Genomic DNA, 21,830 nt, shown 5'->3' with positions numbered 1-21,830 from the left:
CTTATTCCCTTACACACTGTAAACAGCGCGATTGTAACCATGTATTGTCTTTCTGCTGACTGGATAGCACTCTCAACAAAAGCTTTTCACTGTACCTCAGTACACGTGACAATAAACTGAACTGTAACTGTAACTGGTACCGCTTGCCTGATGAGAGAGGGGAGAAGAGGGAGTGGCAGGGGGGAAACTCAACCTTGATTATGTTGGTCTTAGATGAGGATAACTTGGCAAAGTGGGAGAAAAGCAGAAATAAGGAGAGTCCTGCAATTCCTACCCGTCCAAATATCAAATCCACCTTTACAAAGCCCAAACAACACAAGCCTTCCATGACAAAGATGTAACGCTGAGGCTCGATAAGGCGCTGGTCACACTGCATTTACAGTATTGTGAGTAAATTTGAGCCCCATATCTGAGGAAGGATGTGTTGGCTCTGGAGAGGGTCCAGAGGAGGTTTTCAAGAATGATCCCAGGAATGAGTGGGTTAACATATAATGAGCGTTTGACAGCATTGGGCCTGTACTCGCTGGAGTTTAGAAGGTTGAAGAGGGACCTCATTGAAACTTACAGAATAATGAAAGGCATAGATAGAGTGGATGTGGAGAGGATGTGTCCACTGGTGGGAGAGTCCAGGACCAGAGGTCATTGCCTCAGAGTTAAAGGGCGCTCTTTGAGAAAGGAGGTGAGGAGGAACTTCTTTAGTCAGAGTGCAGTTAATCTGTGCCACAGAGGGCTGTGGAGGCCAAGTCAGTGGATATTTTTAAGGCAGAGTTTGACAAATTCTTGATTAGAACGAGTGTCAAGGGTTATGTGGAGAAGGCAGGAAAATGGGATTAGGAGGCAGAGATCAGTCATGATTGAATGGCGGAGTACACTCGATGGGCTGAATGGCCCAATTCTACTCCTAAACCTCGTGAACATGTGACCATCGGAATTACACTTTGGCGCACTAAACATACGTCACAATACAAAATACCCTGCTTCACCCAGCATAGACGTGGCAAGCAGGAAGTCTCTAATGGAATAACGTAAACCAAAGCTGTTGTGACCTATACTTATTGTAGTCTTCACTAATCCATAATTTTTGATGCACTCTTCTCCAATTTGATAAAGCTACATCTCTCTGAAGCTTGGCTGAAGAACTCATGAATTTTAATCTAGATCTTTGTGTATAATGACAGTTCATCCATCATTTGTTTTCCTCCACCTGGTAGTAAAATAGTTTATGTTTCATACTGCACAAATTGAACAACATTAAAATGGAACACTAAGGTAAAAAAGTAAATGCATAAAGTGCGAATGGTACTGAACAGCTGCTGTTTGCAAATAAAGTTTCAATCTTCTACATCCAGTCTGTTCACCATCTACAATTTATTGCAGCTTACAGTGGAGAACCAGCATTTCCAGCTATTTTTGCCAAAAGAAAGACAGCAATAATTATGTGTAAGAAGAAACTACAGATGCTGGTTTACACTGAAAATAGACACAAAATGCCAGAGTAACTCAGCAGGTCAGGGAGCATCTCTGGGAAAAAGGAATGGGTGACAAAACAGCAATAATTATGTTTGTTATTAATTTAAAAATAATAAAAATTAATTGAATCTTAGGATGGAGGAATTATCACATTAGCAAATGAGGCCATTCAGCCCATTGCGTCCAGGCTAGCTCTCTCTTAGAGTTTCCCTCTAATTCCATCTACTACGCCTTTCTCTGTAGCCGAGCAATCTTTGTATCACCACATATTTATTCATTCTCTCTTGAAAGCCATAAAGAACCAGCCTCCAGCAAATCTGCAGACAATGCATTCTAGGTTCTAACCATTGCTTGCACAATAAGGCTCTCCTTGTTCTTAAAATAGACACAAAGTGCTGGAGTTACTCAACAAGTCAGGCAGCATCTCTGGGGGAAAAGGATAAGTGAAGTTTCAGGTCGGGGACATTCTTCAGTCCCTTCTTCCGTGTTCTTAAGGGGCCGTCCCACTGTGGCGACCTAATTTGCGAGTTTAGAAGAGTTTACGCATGACTCAAACTCGCAGCATGGTCAACACGTGGTCCTAGGAGGTCACTGGAACTCTCCTTCATGCTCGAGGGAAGTTCCCATGTATTCGAGGCCTCAGTTTGGTCGAGGAAACTTTTTCAACATGTAAAAATTGGTCGGCATGGTTCTTTTAGGATGGAGAGTGACATCGTTAATTCAGAAACAAGGGTCCTGAACTTAAAGAAAGGTAACTTTTGAGGGTATGAGACGTGAATTGGCCAAGATAGACTAGGAATTGATTCTTAATGGGTTGACAGTGGATATGCAATGGAAGGCATTTAAAGACTGCATGGATGAACTACAACAGTTGTTCATCCCAGTTTGGCAAAAAAATAAATCAGGGAAGGTAGTGCATCCGTGGATAACAAGGGAAATCAGGGACAGTATCAAAACAAAAGATGAAGCGTACAAATTAGCCAGAAAAAGCAGCCTACCAGAGGATTGGGAGAAATTCAGAGACCAGCAGAGGAGGACAAAGGGCTTAATTAGGAAAGGGAAACTAAATTATGAAAGAAAACTGGGATGGAACATAAAAACTGACTGCAAAAGCTTTTATAGATATGTGAAGAGAAAAAGATTAGTTAAAACAAATGTAGGTCCCTTGCAGTCAGAAACAAGTGAATTGATCATGGGGAACAAGGACATGGCAGACCAATTGAATAACTACTTTGGTTCTGTCTTCACTAAGGAAGACATAAAAAATCTGCCGGAAATAGCAGGGGACCGGGGGTCAAATGAGATGGAGGAACTGAGTGAAATCCAGGTTAGCCGGGAAGTGGTGTAGGTTAAATTGAATGGATTAAAGGCCAATAAATCCCCAAGGCCAGATAGGCTGCGTCCCAGAGTACTTAAGGAAGTAGCCCCAGAAATAGTGGATGCATTAGTGATAATATTTCAAAACTCTTTAGATTCTGGAGTAGTTCCTAAGGATTGGAGAGTAGCTAATGTAACCCCACTTTTTAAAAAGGGAGGGAGAGAGAAAACGGGGAATTACAAACCAGTTAGTCTAACATCGGTAGTGGGGAAACTGTTAGAATCAGTTATTAAAGATGGGATAGCAGCACATTTGGAAAGTGGTGAAATCATTGGACAAAGTCAGCATGGATTTATGAAGGGTAAATCATGTCTGACGAATCTTATAGAATTTTTCGAGGATGTAACCAGTAGAGTGGATAAGGGAGAACCAGTGGATGTGGTGTATCTGGACTTTCAGAAGGCTTTCGACAAGGTCCCATTAGTATACAAACTTAAAGCACACGGTGTTGGGGGTTCACTATTGATGTGGATAGAGAACTGGTTGGCAGGCAGGAAGCAAAGAGTAGGAGTAAACGGGTCCTTTTCACAATGGCAGGCAGTGACTAGTGGGGTACCGCAAGGCTCAGTTCTGGGACCCCAGCTATTTACGATATATATTAATGATTTGGACGAGGGAATTGAATGCAACATCTCCAAGTTTGCGGATGACACTAAGCTGGGGGGCAGTGTTAGCTGTGAGGAGGATGCTAGGAGGCTGCAAGGTGATTTGGATAGGCTGGGTGAGTGGGCAAATGCATGGCAGATGCAGTATAATGTGGATAAATGTGAGGTTATCCACTTTGGTGGCAAAAACAGGAAAGTAGATTATTATCTGAATGGTGGCCGATTAGGAAAGGGGGAGATGCAACGAGACCTGGGTGTCATGGTACACCAGTCATTAAAAGTAGGCATGCAGGTGCAGCAGGCAGTGAAGAAGGCGAATGGTATGTTAGCATTCATAGCAAAAGGATTTGAGTATAGTAGCAGTGAGGTTCTACTGCAGTTATACAGGGTCTTGGTGAGACCACACCTGGAGTATTGCGTACAGTTTTGGTCTCCTAATCTGAGGAAAGACATTCTTGACATAGAGGTAGTACAGAGAAGGTTCACCAAACTGATTCCTGGGATGTCAGGACTTTCATATGAAGAAAGACTGGATAGACTTGGTTTGTACTCGCTAGAATTTAGAAGATTGAGGGGGGATCTTATAGAAACTTACAAAATTCTTGAGTGATTGGACAGGCTTGATGCAGGAAGATTGTTCCCGATGTTGGGGAAGTCCTGAACAAGGGGTCACAGTTTAAGCATAAGGGGGAAATCTTTTAGGACCGAGATGAGGAAAACCTTTTTCACACAGAGAGTGGTGAATCTCTGGAATTCTCTGCCGCAGAAGGTAGTTGCGGCCAGTTCATTGGCTATATTTAAGAGGGAGTTAGATGTGGCCCTCAGGGGTGTGGCTAAAGGGATCAGGGGGTATGGAGAGAAGGCAGGAACAGGATACCGAGTTGGATGATCAGCCATGATCATATTGAATGGCAGTGCAGGCTCGAAGGGCCGAATGGCCTACTCCTGCACCTATTTTCTATGTTTCTATGTTTTGAACTTGTAGCGCAGTGGAGTGGGGTCGCTAGGCAGTCGAGGTAGCCCTAGGCAATCTCCTTTGCTGACCGGGCATTTTAATTGGCTCATCGGAGTTTTCAGAACCAAGGAAAACCGACCGGGAATGTTAAATGCCCGCTAAACTTTATTAAAAGTTGTCTGGCTTCTTAAAAGTGTCTCCCCCCCCCCTCTTCTCTCCCCTTTTTCTAAAGGACTTACCATACTGTGCCAGCCGTCCTTTACCTCCCTGTTCATCGCGGGTGTGAATTTCATGTTAGTGGGACAGGCCCTTAACTTCTTTTCTCCTTTATTTTTGACGTGATCACTCCTTAGCCTCTCCACCAACATAAACAACCTTTCCCTATTCACTTTGTCTATACCCCATATTATTTTATAGACTTCCATCAAGTCTCCCCTTAGCCTCCTTTTTTTCCCCCAAGGGACACAATCTCAAACTCACCAATATTCTTGTAACAGTAATCCAACATCTCAAAGGCCATTTGCATTATCTTTTCTCAACCCTATACCTATTTTTGGTATAAACTAGCATCTGCAGTTCATCATAGAGTACTAGTGTAGAAACAGGCCCTTCAGCCCAACTTGCCCTAACTGGCCAACATGTCCTATCCATACCTGCCTAACAGTTTCTTACATATTGAGATAGTGATTGCCTCAACTACCTCCTCTGGCAGCTCATTCCATACATCCACTACCCTGTGTGTGAAAAAGTTACCTCTAAGATTCTTATTAAATCTTTTTCCCTTCACCTTAAACGTAGGTTCCCTGGTCCTCAATCTATGTCCTCTACCTACATCCTCTGGTCCTCAACCTACGTCCTCTGGTCCTCAACCTACGTCCTCTGGTCCTCAACCTAGGTTCCCTGGTCCTCAACCTATGTCCTCTGGTCCTCACCTGTGTCCTCTGGAACTCACCTATGTCCTCTGGTCCTCTTCTTTGCAGTTGTTTGTTTCTACTGATCGTGTCCCTCTGGTTTCTGTTATGTAGCCAACATAACCACGTCCATGCTATCAATGGCCCTTTTATGCCACGTGTGTCAACTGCTCTGATCAGCCTGTTACCACGTACTTATAAAAAGCCTCAGAGTCCATGAACACCACATGAACTGAATTACCACCATCAATTATTTGGCAATTCAGGAAAAACATCTGTCAAATTGGTGAAGCGTTATTTGTTTTTCACAAATCCATGCTGACTTGCCATAATTAATCTATTTCCATCCAGGTGATTATTGAGTTTATCAATGTTTCTAAAAGCTTTCCCAGCACTGGTTAAATTGATTGGCCTGTATTTGTTGGGCTTATCATTAACCATATAACCATATAACAATTACAGCACGGAAACAGGCTATCTCGGCCCTTCTAGTCCATGCCGAACACTTATTCTCCCCTAGTCCCATCTACCTGCACTTAGACCATAACCTTCCATTCCTTTCCTGTCCATATACCTATCCAATTTATTTTTAAATTATAAAATCGAACCTGCCTCCACCACTTCCACTGGAAGCTCATTCCACACAGCTACCACTCTCTGAGTAAAGAAGTTCCCCCTCATGTTACCCCTAAACTTCTGTTACTCTTTTTTTTGAGCAAGGAGGCAAGGATAAGCCCAATATAAACATGTATTACTCTCATTTGCAAAGACCGATGGAAAATGTAGATAGTGCCCCCTTGATTTTCTCTGAAATTTACCACAAAATCCAAGGATGCCTCACATCTGTCCTGATGACTTTACCTTATTGTCAATACTTCTTATTACTCGGATTTACAAGTAACTGCTGATGCTGGAATCTTGAGCAAAACACAAAGTGCTGGAGTAACTCAGTGGGTCAGGCAGCAACTGTGGAGAGAATGGATAACGCCATTCTATCAATTTGTCGTGTATTCAGCGTCTCAACAATCTTCTCCTTTACTCTTACTTTAGAAGCACCTAATTCTGTGCTGAAGACAGATGCAAGCTATTCAATTAGTGCTTCAAATAGCATCCTCAGCCTCCATGTGCATGTTCACTTTTTGTGTTTAATGGGCCTCACTCCTCCATGTATTACCTTATTACTGTTTATATGTCTATAGAGGATGTTTAGATTTAATTTATGCTGGCAGACAATCTTTTCTCATGTGCCCTCTTTGCACATCATTTAATTTTCATTTCTCCTGTATCTTTTGTAATTATCCTACTTCCCCCTAGTGTTTCGACACTTGTCATCTGTGGCTTTTTTTTTGCTTAATCTTCCTCCCAAAACTATTTTGTCATCCAGAGACCTCTATTATCAGGATGCATCATAATCATAATTATACTTTATTAGCCAAGTATGTTTTGCAATGTATACAAAGAATTTGATTTTGATCCAAATGTTGATCGAATTTGATCACAGCTTGGTTTGAGAACAACTCCATCCAAGAAATTGCAGACAAATGTGGATGCAGCCCAGACCATCACACAAACCAACATCCCTTCCAATGACTCAATTTACACCTCACGCCACCTCGACAAGGCCAGCAGCATAATAAAGGAAGAGTCGCATCCTGGCCTCTTCCTCTTCTCCCCTCTCCCATAGGGCAAGAGGTATGAAAACGCACACCACCAGATTCAGGGACAGTTTCTTCCCAGCTGTTATCAGGCAACTGAATCAACCTACAACTAGAGAGCAGTAGACACCAAATGTTGGAGTAACTCAGTAGGACAGGCAATATCTCTGGATAGAAGGAATGGGTGACGTATCATAGAAACATAGAAATTAGGTGCAGGAGTAGGCCATTCGGCCCTTCGAGCCTGCACCGCCATTTTCAATATGATCATGGCTGATCATCCAACTCAGTATCCCGTACCTGCCTTCTCTCCATACCCTCTGATCCCCTTGGCCACAAGGGCCACATCTAACTCCCTCTTAAATATAGCCAATGAACTGGCCTCAACTACCCTCTGTGGCAGAGAGTTCCAGAGATTCACCACTCTCTGTGTGAAAAAAGTTCTCCTCATCTCGGTTCTAAAGGATTTCCCCCTTATCCTTAAGCTGTGACCCCTTGTCCTGGACTTCCCCAACATCGGGAACAATCTTCCTGCATCTAGCCTGTCCAACCCCTTAAGAATTTTGTAAGTTTCTATAAGATCCCCTCTCAATCTCCTAAATTCTAGAGAGTATAAACCAAGTCTATCCAGTCTTTCTTCATAAGACAGTCCTGACATCCCAGGAATCAGTATGGTGAATCTTCTCTGCACTCCCTCTATGGCAATAATGTCCTTCCTCAGATTTGGAGACCAAAACTGCACGCAATACTCCAGGTGTGGTCTCACCAAGACCCTGTACAACTGCAGTAGAACCTCCCTGCTCCTATACTCAAATCCTCTTGCTATGAAAGCCAACATGCCATTTGCTTTCTTTACTGCCTGCTGCACCTGCATGCCTACCTTCAATGACTGGTGTACCATGACACCCAGGTCTCGCTGTATCTCCCCCTTTCCCAATCGGCCACCATTTAGATAATAATCTGCTTTCCCGTTTTTGCCACCAAAATGGATAACCTCACATTTATCCACATTATACTGCATCTGCCAAACATTTGCCCACTCACCCAGCCTATCCAAGTCACCTTGCAGTCTCCTAGCATCCTCCTCACACCTAACACTGCCCCCCAGCTTAGTGTCATCCGCAAACTTGGAGATATTGCCTTCAATTCCCTCATCCAGATCATTAATATCGGGTCAAGACCCTTCTTCAGCTCAGTCTGAAGAAGGGTCTCAACACAAAATGTCACCCATTCCTTCTATCCAGAGAAGCTGCCTGTCCTGCTGAGTTACTCCAGAATTTCGTGCCTATCTTTGGTGTAAACCAGCATCTACAGTTCCTTCCTACACAACCAGAGAGCAGAACTGAGCAACGATCTACCTCATTGGAGGACTACCTTTGATCGGACATTGCTGTACTTTATCTTGCACTAAACGTTATTCACATTATTCCCTTTATCATGTATCTGGACACTGTGGATGGCTTAATTGTAATCATGTATTGTCTTTCCGTTGACTGGTTAGCACGCAACAAAAGGTACATGTGACAATAAACTAAACCAATGTTTGTTTGCTGAAGGAGGGCCTCGACCCTCGAGATGAGAGAAACATATTTCACACAGAGAGTGGTGAATCTGTGGAACTCTCTGCCACAGAAGGTAGTTGAGGCCAGTTCATTGGCTATATTTAATAGGGAGTTAGATGTGGCCCTTATGGCTAAAGGGATCAGGGGGTATGGAGAGAAGGCATGTATAGGATACTGAGTTGGATGATCAGCCATGATCATATTGAATGGCGGTGCAGGCTCGAAGGGCCGAATGGCCTACTCCTGCACCTATTTTCTATGTTTCTATGTTTCTATGACCCGAAACGTTACCTATTCCTTTTCTCCAGAGATGCTGCCTGACCCGCTGAGATACTCCAGCATTTTGTGTCTATCTTCTATTCCATTGCAAGTTGATTTCCTCTTATGAACAACATTTTACTCTGGTTGCTCCTTCTCCTTTTGTCTTGTTAATCTAAAACATAAGTGTTTTATGATCAATATATTCTCAAGAAGGGTACTGCACAGAAACAGATCCTTCATCCTCCAAATAGTCTCCATTGTTGCCAGAAGAAGGCTCTCGACCCCAAACATCGCCTATCCATAATCTTCAGAGCTGCTGCCTGGCCGGCTGAGGTACTTCAGCACTTTGTGTACTTATTTGTAAACCAGTATCTGCAGTTCTTTGTTTGGCCTTTGTTGACAGGACGGGATACTGAGTTGGATGATCAGCCATGATCATATTGAATGGCAGTGCAGGCTCGAAGGCCCGAATGGCCTACTCCTGCACCTAGTTTCTATGTTTCTATGACAGACTAGAAACATACTGCCATGAACATTTTCCTGCACATACTGATAAACTGCTCTGAATGCTATTCAAGTTTCCTGATCATATTAAGTGTGTTAAGTATATATGATATCCTATGGAAGAAATTGCAAGGGGATAACATTAAAATCCAATCTATAAAACCATAAGGTTTTTATATGTCTCTTTACAGTAAACAGCAGATGATGGAGATGACTTTACATAAGATCAACAGAGACAAGGGGACAGTAGGGTTCTGGGGGGTGTTGCAGAGTAAAACGATCTAGGAGTACAGGTACATATTTCCTTGAAGGTGGATTAGGTGATCAAAAAAGCCTATTGGCACATTGGCCTTCATCAGAGTATTGAGTAGAGAAGTTGGGAAGTCGTGTTGCAGTGATATAATACATTGTTGAGGCTGCATTTAGAGTATTATGTTCAATTCTGGGCACCATGTTAAAGGAAAGACATTGTCAAGCTGGAAAGGGGTCAGAAAAGATTTACAAGGATGTTGCCAGGACTAGAGGGTGTGTGCTCCAGTGAGAGGTTGAATAGGCTGGGTCTCTATTCCATGGAGCGCAGGAGGATGCAGTGAGATATTTTAGAGGTATACAAAATCATGAGAGGAGTAGATCGGGTAGATGCATTGCTCAGTCAATTGCCCAGAGTAGGGGACATAGGTTCAAGTGGGCATAGATTCAAGGTGAAGGGGAAAAGATTAAATAGGAATCTGAGAAGTAACTTTTTCACACAAATGGTGGTGGGTGTATGGAACAAGCTGCCAGAGGAGGTAAATAAGGCTGGGACTATCCTATCGTTTAAGAAACAGTTAGACAGGTACATGGATAGGACAGGTTTGGAGGGATATGGACCAAGCGCAGGTAAGTGGGACTAGTGTAGCTAGGACATTTATGGCCGATGTGGGCAAGTTGCGCCGAAGGGCCTGTTTCCACACTGTATCACTCTTTGACTTGGCCTCCACAGCCTTCTGTTGGCAAAGAATTCCACAGATGCATCTTGGATGTTTTGTCACCTCATATCCTTGCTGATATTCAACTTTGCCTGGTTATAAGCCGAGTTACTAATCTAGATCTATGCAATCTTGCATCTTCTGGAAATCAATTAAAAACATAACTTAAAAACAAAATAAGAGCCAACCACAGAGCTGAGAACTGCACCAATATCTTGTTAAGATGGATTTTGCATCACAGAATCTGAAGAATTACAGATGAGTGTGATGTGAATTGGGTTTAATAAATGTCAGCTTAAACTTGAGACTAAAGTATATAACCACAGAATGTAATCAAAAGGAGAAACTACGACGTTGGTTTGTAACATATTCTAGTAGAGCAATTAGGTTTTTAAGTGCGCCCTCCATATGTGCAGTTACTAAAAAATAAATCTAGCATGCAATTTCCTAATGAGCTGCCACATATGCAGTCGTTTTTGGAGTCTAATTTACTGAATCTTCATGAATCTGCATTTGTATTTTGACGGATTAAATGAACCTGTTGTGAAAATATTGAACAGCTTTTAAGTCTTTACAAGACGTTGGTGATTGTACAGGACATTGGTGAGGCCGCATGTGGAGTATCATGTTCAGTTTTGGTCAATTTGCTGTCGGAAGGATGTCATTAAGCTGGAAAGAGTGCCGAGTAGATTTACGAGGACGTTGCCAGGACTTGAGGGTCTGAGCGATTGGGAGTGGAGGCTGAGGGGCTCATAGGTTGATAAGGCATAGGACAGAATTATGCCATTCTGCCCATTGAGTCTATTCTGCCATTCAATCATGGTTGATCCTATCTTTCCCTCCCAACCCCATTCTCCTGCCTTTTCCCCACAATCTTCAACACCCTTGCTAATCAAGAACCTATCAATCTCTGCTTTAACAAATAACAAAAGACTTGGCCTCTGCAACCATCAGTAGCAATGCATTACACAGATTCACCACCCTCTGACTAAAGAAATTACTCCTCGTCTCCTTCTATTCAATAGTGCTCCTTTTTATTAAAAGTACATCCTTTTATTCTGAGGCTATGTCCTCTGGTCCTAGACTCTCCCACTACTGGAATCATCCTCTCCACATTCACTCTACCCAAGCCAGGTGATCTTATAGAAGTATATAAAATCGTGAGGGGAATAGATCAGGTGAGTGTACAGAGTCTTTTGCCCAGAGTAGGGGAATCAAGAACCAAAGGACGTAGGTTTAAGTTGAGATGGGCAAGATTTACTGGGAACCACTGTTGGGACGAGCTTAGATGGGGCATCTGGTCGCCATGGACAAGTTGGGTTGAACATTTCCGTGCTGTATGACTCTGTAGATATAAAATGTCCAGAAGAGCTTGGCACGTAGTAGAAAAGAGGACCTGGATGAGTCAAAGCAATCTACTGCATTGTCCCCCATTGTAAGATTTAATCATATCCAATAAAACTTGATTTCCATTCGTTGACACATAATCCAATACAATTCCCTTTATTGGATTGCAATAAGAAAGCTCAGCTGGTCAATAGTTTATTAGGTTTCCTAAATTACAATTCGTATCATCTGAGATGCAGAGCCTGTTTCAGATCTTGTAAGAATAGTCATCAGTTTCAAGGGCTCCAGCTGCTGAACAAGTGAAAATGCATCCAAATGAAAAACAAAATAAAGACCAACCTGTTCTTTGCCTCAAAAGCGTACATGACAGAATTATTCATTGGATCATGGCATGTGGCCATGTCTCAATGATAGTGAGAAAGACTGATAGAATGATAAGAGTGAATTTTTGTCACATTTTTAGGGGGTTTCATCTACTAACAGACGAGTTTAGGCTACTCTCAATTCATATGGATAGGACAAGTTTGGTGGGTTATGGACAAAATGCTGGCAGATGGGACTAGTGTCGATTGGACATGTTGGCCGGTATGGGCAAGTTATGTCGAAGGGCCTGTTTCCCCACTGTATCACCCAATGACGAAGCAGAAAGTACAATGACAGGTGTGGAATGAAGTTACACCCTGAAATAAAACTTGTACAGATAACATCTGCATGTCCTTAAAATCTCTCATGCATGAACACAAACATTACCAATGTAGTTTCAGCTTTGATAAGTGTTCAAATGAGGTCAAAACGAATGTTATTTATGCTGCTTCTGGAATTCATGCAGTACTTCGGCCCAACTTCCCCACACCGACCAACATGCCCCATGTAGACGAGTCCCTCCTGCCTGCGTTTGGCCAATATCCCTCTAAACCTGTCCATGTACCTGTCTAAATGTTTCTTAAAAACTGCAATAGTATCTGCTTCAATTACCTCCTCCTGCAGCTCGTTCCATACACCCACCACCCTTTGTGTGAAAAGGTTAACGCTCAGGTGCCTATTAAATCTTTCCCCCCTCACCTTAAACCCACTGTATGTTCTCTGGTTCTCGAAAATTCACTTGTGGCAGTCATAATAAAACCATAAACACACGAGGCGCTTACACAATACTTTCTACTTACAATTACAGAATGCTTGACACTTACTTGTACGTTATGTTGAATCCAGTCAGATTGTATGCGGCATCACTGAAAAAATGCAGCAAAGCATACCCAGATCTTGAAACAACTTCTGGTATTGTTCCATTCCCATTCTTCTCAGGTACGATCAAACCACTGAGAAAGAAAAACATACAACAGGTGAATTAGTGTTTTGCAAATCAATTTATTTTAGGTTTATTGTTGTCACATGTACACATGTTGTCACATGTATAGTGAAAAGTTTTGCTTGGAATGCCATCGAAACAAGTCAGAAATACCAAAAATCTGTACAAACATTTCAGTCTCCAGTACACTACTTGGAGCAAAGGAGAAGATGCCGTGCAGAATATAGATCTCAGTATTGAAGCGCATAAGTTCCTTAAGACAAAGTCCAATGTCCTTGTGGGGTGGAGGTGAATCGAATAGTACCCCAGCTCATGGAAAGACCGTATAGAATCCTGAAAACGGCAGGGAAGAAACATAGAAACATAGAAAATAGGTGCAGAAGTAGGCCATTCGGCCCATCGAGCCTGCACCATTCCATTCAATATGATCATGGCTGATCATTCAACTCAGTATCCTGTATCTGCCTTCTCTCCATACCCCCTGATCCCTTTAGCCACAAGGGCCACCTCTAACTCCCTCTTAAATATAGCCAATGAACTGGCCTCAACTACATTCTGTGGCAGAGAGTTCCAGAGATTCACCACTCTCTGTGTAAAAAATGTTTTTCTCATCTCAGTCCTAAAAGATTTCCCCTTTATCCTTAAACTGTGACCCCTTGTTCTGGACTTCCCCAACATCGCGAACAATCTTCCTGCATCTAGCCTGTCCAACCCCTTAAGAATTTTGTACGTTTCTATAAGATCCCCCCTCAATCTGTTTGGAGTCTGGCGATGTGCTCTTTCAAGCATCTGTACATTCTGTCAAACAGGATAAGGGAAAAGGAGGAGTGACCAGGTTGGGACGTCTTTGATGGTGTTGGCTGCTTTTCCGAGGCAGCGTGCCGTGTAGATGAACAGATCATGAAGTGCATTTTTAAACCTCGGGCATCTTACAAGAGGGTTAATTTGGCCCCATACAAAATGATGATTCTTCATCAGTACTGGCACTGTCAGAAACACGAGATTGCAACTGCTGGAATCTGGAGTAAAAAACTAAATTGCTGGAGGAACTCTGTGGGTCAAACAGCATCAACGAGACTAGCTTAGATGGAATATCTTGGTCAACATGGATGAGTTGGCCAAAGGACAAAGGTTTCCATGCTGTATGTCGATGACCATCTCAGGGATGGGGAAGGGAGAAAGAGACGTTTCAGGTCTCAATCCTGCATCAGGACTCCATGATCTCGTGGATCTTCTCAAAGGTCAATCTTATTCATTTCTTTCTTCTTTACATGCCACTTCTCATATCACTCAATGAGAGAAATTCAGAATTACATTATAAAAGTATTTTTTATATGGTATGAATATGTCTGAAATCTGCCTCATGTCGTTCATAATATTCATCTGATATCTTGTACAAAAGATTCCCACATCTACCACAGAGACAAAATAAATGAGTAATTTTCACATTGGCGATCAGTAATCAATGGGTGCCATAAGGACACAAGGCGCTGGAGTAACTCAGCAGCTCAGACAGCATCTCTGGAGAACATGGATAGGTAATGTTCCCAGTCGAGGCCCTTTTTCGGACTAAAGATGCAGAATTGTGCCGCAAAGATCTTAGTTTAGTTTAGAGATACAGCATGGAAACAGGCCCTTCGGCCCCCGTGTCCACGCCAACTGGCCATCGCTGTACATTAAAATTATCCTACACACTAGGGACAATTTACAATTTTACCAAAGCCAATTTACCTATAAGCCTGTACATCTTTGGAGCGTGGGAGGTAACAGGAGCACCCAGGGAAAACCCACACAGGTCACAGGGAGAACGTACAAACTCCGTACAGAGAGCACCTGTAGTCCGGCTCTGGCACTGTAAGGCAGCAACTCTACCGCTGCGCCATCGTGCCGCCATCTGTGCTATAAAGATCAGTGCCAAGGCTTCAACTTTTTGATAATCTACATTGATGTTGAAGAAACATAGAAAAATAGATGCAGGAGTAGGCCATTCGGCCCTTCGAGCTAGCACCTCCATTCAACATGATCATGGCTGATCATTTAAAATCAATACCCCGTTCCTGCTTTTCCCCCCATATCCCTTGATTTCTTTAACGCTAAGAGCTAAATCTAGCTCTCTATTGAGAACATCCAGTGAATTGGCCTCCACTGCCTTCTGAGGCAGAGAATTTCACAGCTTCACAACTCTCTGGGTGAAGAAGTTTTTCTTCATCTCAGTCCTAAATGGCCTACCCCTTATTGTTAACCTCGGGTTCCAGTCTCCCCAACATCACTCCGCCCTCTCCCACCTCGACAACAGAGACACTTACGTAAGAATGCTGTTCATCGATTACAGCTCAGCATTCTACACCATTATACCCTCTAAACTGATCACCAAACTCGGTGACCTGGGCATCGACCCCGCCCTCTGCAACTGGATACTGGACTTTCTAACCAACAGACCCCAGTCTGTGAGGTTAGACAAGCACACCTCTTCAACCCTCACCCTGAATACCGGCGTTCCACAGGGCTGTGTGCTGAGCCCCCTCCTCTACTCCCTCTTCACCTACGACTGCACACCTGTACATGGTACTAACACCATCATCAAGTATGCAGATGATACAACGGTGATTGGCCTCATCAGCAACAACGATGAGTCGGCCTATAGGGAGGAGGTCCAGCTCCTAGCAGCATGGTGCGCTGACAACAACCTGGCCTTTAACTCCAAGAAGACCAAGGAGCTCAGTGTAGACTTCAGAAAGTCTAGGGGCGGCACGCACACCCCCATCCACATCAACGGGACGGAGGTGGAACGTGTTTCCAGCTTCAGGTTCCTGGGGGTCAACATCTCTGATGACCTCTCTTGGACCCACAATACCTCAACTCTGGTCAAGAAGGCTCACCAGCGTCTCTTCTTCCTGAGGAGACTAAAGAAGGTCCATCTGTCTCCTCAGATTCTGGTGAACTTCTAACGCTGCACCATCGAGAGCATCCTTACCAACTGTATCACAGTATGGTATGGCAACTGCTCTGTCTCCGACCGGAAAGCACTGCTGAGGGTGGTGAAAATTGCCCAACGCATCGCCGGTTCCTCACTCCCCTCTATTGAGACCGTCCAAAGCAAGCGTTGTCTGTGAAGGGCGCTCAGCATCGCCAAGGACTGCTCTCACCCCAACCACAGACTGTTTACCCTCCTACCATCCGTGAGGCGCTACAGGTCTCTCCGTTGCCGGACCAGCAGGTCCAGGAACAGCTTCTTCCCTGCGGCTGTCACACTACTGAACAATGTACCTCGGTGACTGCCAATCACCACCCCCCCCGGACACTCCTTCCACCAGGAAAAAAAATAATTGCACTACTATGACTGTATGCACGTAAATATATTTATTTATTGCTCATATTCTATGTCACTCTTCTAGGGAGATGCATTTCGTTGTCTCTGTACTGTACAGTGCACAATGACAATAAAGTTTGAATCTGAATCTGGTCTTGAACATTTTTCCTACATCTAGCCTGCCAATCCTTTAAAAATTTGATATGTTTCCATAAGATGCCCTCTCATCCTTCTAAATTCCAATTAATACAAGCCCAGTTGACCCATTCTTTCAACATATGTCAGTCCCGCCATCCAGGGAATTAACCTACAATCTACACTGCACTCCCTCAATAGCAAAAATATCCTTCCGCAAATTAGGAGACCAAAATTGCACACAATACTCCAGGTGCAGTCTCATCAGGGCCTCGTACAATTGCAGAAGGACCTCCTTGCTCCTAAACTCAAAACCTCTCGCAATGAAGGCCAACATGCCATTAGCTTTATTCACTGCCTGCTGTACCTGCATGCTTACTTTCGGTGACTGATATACAAGCACACCCAGGTCTCCTTGCACCTCCCCTTTTCCTAATTTGACCATCCCACTACTGGCCACATCTTCCCATTTCCGCCCCTTTTTGCTTTCCGCAGAGACTCCCTGGTCAACTCATCCCTTCCCACCCAAACCACCCCCACCCCAGGTACTTTCCCAGGAGATGCAACACCTGTCCCTTTACCTCCCTCCTCGACCCCATCCAAGGACCCAAACAGTCTTTCCAGGTGAGGCAAAGGTTCACTTGCACCTCCTCCAACCTCATCTACTGTTTCCGCTGTTCCAGGTGTCAACTTCTCTACATCGGCGAGACCAAGCGCAGGCTCAGTGATCCTTTTGCTGAACACCTCCACTCAGACACTCAACCTACCTGATTTCCCGGTTCTGAGCACTTCAACTCCCCTTCCCGTTCCCAATCTGACCTGTCCTGGGCCTCCTCCATTGTCAGAGTGAGGCCCAGTGCAAATTGGAGGAACAGCACCTCATATTTTTGCTTGAGTAGTTTACACCCCAGCAGTATGAACATTGACTTCTCTAAGCCCTTGCTTTCTCTTTCCATCCCTTTCCCAGTTCTCCCACTAGTCTTACCGTCTATCTATGTCCTCCCCCCTCCCCTGACATCAGTCTGAAGAAGGGTCTCGACCAGAAACGTCACCCACTACTCTCCAGAGATGATGCCTGACCTGCTGAGTTACTCCAGCATTTTGTGTCTACCATTCAGATAATAAAATGGCTTCCTGTTCTTACCACAAAGGTGGATAACCTCACATTTATCCACAGTATACTGCATCTGCCACGCATCTGCCCACTCACCCAACCTATCCAAGTCACCCTGCAGCCTCATCGTATCCTCATAGCAGCTCACACTGCCACCGAGCTTTGTGTCATCTGCAAACTTGTAGGTGTCACATTTAATTCCCTCGTCTAAATAGTTAATATATATTGTAAATAACTGGGGTCCCAGCACCAAGTCTTGCGGTACCCCACTAGTCACTGCCGGCCATTCTGAAAAGGACCCGTTAATTCCTGCTCTTTGCTTCCTGTCTGCCAACCAGTTCTCCATCCATGTTAATACCCTACCCCCAATATCATGTGCTCTAAATTTGCACACTAATCACGTGTGGGACCTTGTCAAAGGGTTTGTGAAAGTCCAGATACACCACATCCAGTCGAGGGAACATGGGAAAATGATCACCATTGCATCCACGATTTCTAGGGCCACCTCCCTGAGTACTCTGGGATGCAGACCATCAGGCCCTGGGGATCTATCTGCCTTCAGTCCCAACAATTTACCTAACATAATTTCCTGACTAATGTGGATTCCCTTCACTTCATCTCTCCCACTAGATCCTCAGTCCCTGAGTATTTCTGGGTGTTTGTTTATGTCTTCCTTAGGGAGAACAGAACCAAACTATTCTGCCATTTCCTTGTTTCTCGTTATAAATTCACCCGTCTCTGATTGTAAGAGACCTACATTTGTCTTCACTAATCTTTTCCTTTTTACATATCTAAAGAAGCTTTTAGAGTCAGTTTTTTTATATTCCCTGTAAGTTTTCTTTCATGCTTTTTTCCTCCTCTCAATTAACCCCTTTGTCCTCATCTGTTGAGTTCTAAATTTCTCCTAGTCCTTCGGTTTGCTGCTTCCTCCGGCCAATTTAAAAGCCTTCCTTGGATTTAACATTATCCTTGATTTCCCTCGTTAGCCACGGTTGAGCCGCCTTCCCCTTTTTATTTATTCGCCAGACAGGAGTGAATCATCCATATGCTTGTTACATTTTTGCCATTGCATCTCCACAGACAACCCAATAAGTATAATTTGCCTGTCTATCCTAGCCAATTCCCATCTCATACCGTCAAAGTCTCCTTTATTCAAGTTTAGGACCATAATCTCTGAATTAATCATGTCACTCTCCATCCTAATGCAGAATTCCACCATATTATGGTCATTGTTGCCCAAGGGGCTTTGTACAACAAGATCACTAACTATCCCTTCCTCATTATACATGTCCTCTAGTTGGTTCTTCTCCATATTGGTTTTAAAAAAACATCCCATATTAATTCCAGCAATCCTCCACCTCAGCGCTGCTACCAGTTTGGTTGACCCAATCTATATGTAGATTAAACTCACCCATGATAACTGCTGTACCTTTGCTGCACTCAACCCTAATTTCCTGCTTCATGCTATCCCCAACCTCTCTCCTGCTGTTTGGTGGTCTGTATTCAACTCCAATAATCGTTTTCTGCCTGTGGCTATTTCGCAGTTCTACCCATAAGAATTCTACAGCATCCAAGCTAATGTCTCTCTTCGCTGTAACATTAATCTCCTCTTTCACCAGCAATGCCACTACACCACCCTTCCTGTCTATCCTTCCTGTATATCGAATACGCCTGCATGTTTAGCTCCCAGCCTTGGTCACCCTGGAGCTACATCTCCGTAATTCCAACTATATCATATTCCTTTACTACTACTAACTGCAAATTCAATTAATCCATCTTATTACGAATGCTCCTCGCGTTAAGGCACAAAGCTTACAGATTTGTTTTTCTTATCACCCTTCTACATTTTGCTTCTGTCCTCCTTTTATGTCCCTCTGTCTCCTTGCATTGGGTCCCATCCTCCTGCCCTGTTAGTTTAAACGTGGCCTTTCCTACACCCTCTTTCCCGTTTGCTACACGCACACGCTTCCTCGTTGTTGACTCCACCCCCCCAACTGTTTAGTTTAAACCCACCAGTGCAGCACTAGCAAATCTGCCTGCCAGAATGTCGGTCCCCCTCCAGTTAATGTGCAACCCACCCCTTATGTACAGGTCACCCCTGCCCCAGAAGAGATCCCAGTGATCTAGAAATCTAAATCCTGCACCAGTTCCTCAGCCACATATCCAGATCCCCTATCTCCCGGCTCCTTCCTTCATTAACACGAGGTACTGGAAGCAACCCAGAGATAACCACCCTAGAAGTCCTGCTCTTCAGCCTCCTACCTAGTTCTCTATACTCCTTCCTCTTCTTACCCACCTCATTGTGCCTACATGCACAACTATTTCCCGCTCTTCACCTTCCTTCTCGAGGAGACATCTTGGACCCTGGCACCAGGGAGGCAACACGCCTTCCTCTAGTCTCGCCTGTCGCCACAGAATCTCCTGTCCACACCTCTGATAATGGAGTCACCCACTACTATGGCTTTGCTTGACATCGGTCTCGCTGGTTGAGCCTCAGCGCCAGGATTCAAGTCATAGACCTGTCTGCCGCTCGGACTGGAAGCAGCGTCTGCCCCGACAGCTCCCAAGAGGGTGTACCTGTTTTCAAGAGGCACTTCCACCGAGGTCTCCTGCACTAGTTTCATCCCCTTCCCTTTCCCTTCCGTCTTTAACCGCCGCACCTCTTGTACTCTTGGAGTGACGACCTGACTGTTGGTCCTGTCCAGGAAGCTTTCGTCTTCCCGGATGGACCACAGGTCATCCAGCTGCTGCTCCAGTTCTCTAACTCGGTCCTTCAAGAGCCTGAGAGTCTGAGTGTACTCTTACTATATTTGCTGATGTTGGAAACATAAGTGGATTAATAAATTGTGAGTAGGGCACAAAGAACTGCAAAACAACAGTGATGGGTTACGTGAATGAACAAGAAGTTGGCAGATGGAGCACAATATAGGAAGTGTGAGCTGATCGACTTTGGAAAAACAAAAAGCCAATTGTTTAGAGGGGGGTGAAAGTACAAAATGCTGCAATACAAAATGATCCTGGGGTTCTAGTACATGAAACACACAAAAAAGTGTAGTTACAGTAATCAGTTTGTCTTTTTCACAAAGGATATGTAGCAGAAAAGTTGTAGTAGAAAGGTCAGAATTCAGTGTGGTGCATACACGGGACATGCCGCCAATGGAAGTGATCGAGTCGGGTATAATTATAATATTTAAAAGACATTTAGTCCGGTTCATAGATTGGAGACATTTTTAAAGGGATGTGTGTCAAATGCAGATATTTCGGATAACTCAGGAAATGGCCCTAGTCGCACGGACAAGTTGGGCTGCATGGCTTATTGCCATGTTGTACAACTTAATGGCTCGCAGTAACAATAAATCATTCAAGCATAAACTCTCAACAATATTGATGTGCAACTTCCTTTCACATTTAAGAAACTCCATTAACTTTTCCTTCATTTTTCACATTTTAATGTATTTAACACAGCAATGCATTTTGATTAAATAGTTGCAATAAACCCATTACGTAAATCATTCAACTGCACACCCTTAACTAAGATCTTAAAATGCGTTGAACATAATCTAAGACTTTAAAATCTATAATCAAATATATTTCAACTGCTTTATTAAACATTACATATAGGAGCATAATTATCTAAATAGAAATGTCAATTTATTTCAATGATTGGGAGTAAAATATAAGCTTTTTTTTTTTAATTAATTATGAGATCGAAAGCAGACTGGGAAGATCCACAATTCCCAGACGGGCATGCTGAAATTAAGTAGGGGGTGAGATTGTTGTATATATGGATTTTAGTAAAGCGTTTGACGGGGTTCCGCATGGTAGACTACTCTGGAAGGTTAGATCCCATGGGATTCAAGGAGAGACAGCTGAATGGATGGAAAATTGGCTTCATGGAAGGAAGCAGAGGGTGTTAGAGCAAGGTTGCTTCTCGGACTGGAGCCTGCGACCAGTGGTGTGCCTAAGGGTTCAGTGCTGGGCCCGTTACTGTTTGTCATCTATATCAATGGCATGGCACAGTTCGCAAGTTTGCAGATGACACAAAAGTAGGACTCTTGTGTAAGACGCTGTAAGACTCTTTGACTCCATCTCCACAGTCTTTTGCCGTTGAGACTATAATTCAAATGTGGATCTTGGAGGAAAATAATTTTGCTCTGGAAATTTGTTTTCAGTCCGGCTCTTTCCAGAACAATCCTGAACTAATGCCAAAACTTCGTGCTCACTTAACTTCACGACACGGCTTTAAACATTACAATTATTTTGGACGTCAAAACAAAGGGTAATATATATCTCATAAACATTGATCCAAAGCCCTAGAACAACTCACTCTTTGCAATCTTCCCTATGAC

General features: G+C 43.7%; 1 protein-coding gene across 1 annotated transcript in view; it reads right to left on the bottom strand.

The window, feature by feature from the left end:
• The window catches only part of atrn (attractin), a 346,003-nt gene that overhangs the window by 251,636 nt on the left and 72,537 nt on the right, over positions 1-21,830 (bottom strand). Inside the window, exon 4 of the mRNA XM_055642697.1 lies at positions 12,804-12,932. Coding sequence (XP_055498672.1) covers positions 12,804-12,932 — 129 coding nt within the window. The remainder of the gene's footprint in view (positions 1-12,803; positions 12,933-21,830) is intronic.

This window comes from Leucoraja erinacea, chromosome 1 (genome assembly GCF_028641065.1).
Source record: "Leucoraja erinacea ecotype New England chromosome 1, Leri_hhj_1, whole genome shotgun sequence".
Classification (NCBI taxonomy): Eukaryota; Metazoa; Chordata; class Chondrichthyes; order Rajiformes; family Rajidae; genus Leucoraja; species Leucoraja erinaceus.
This window is presented reverse-complemented; position numbering and strand designations above follow the sequence as displayed.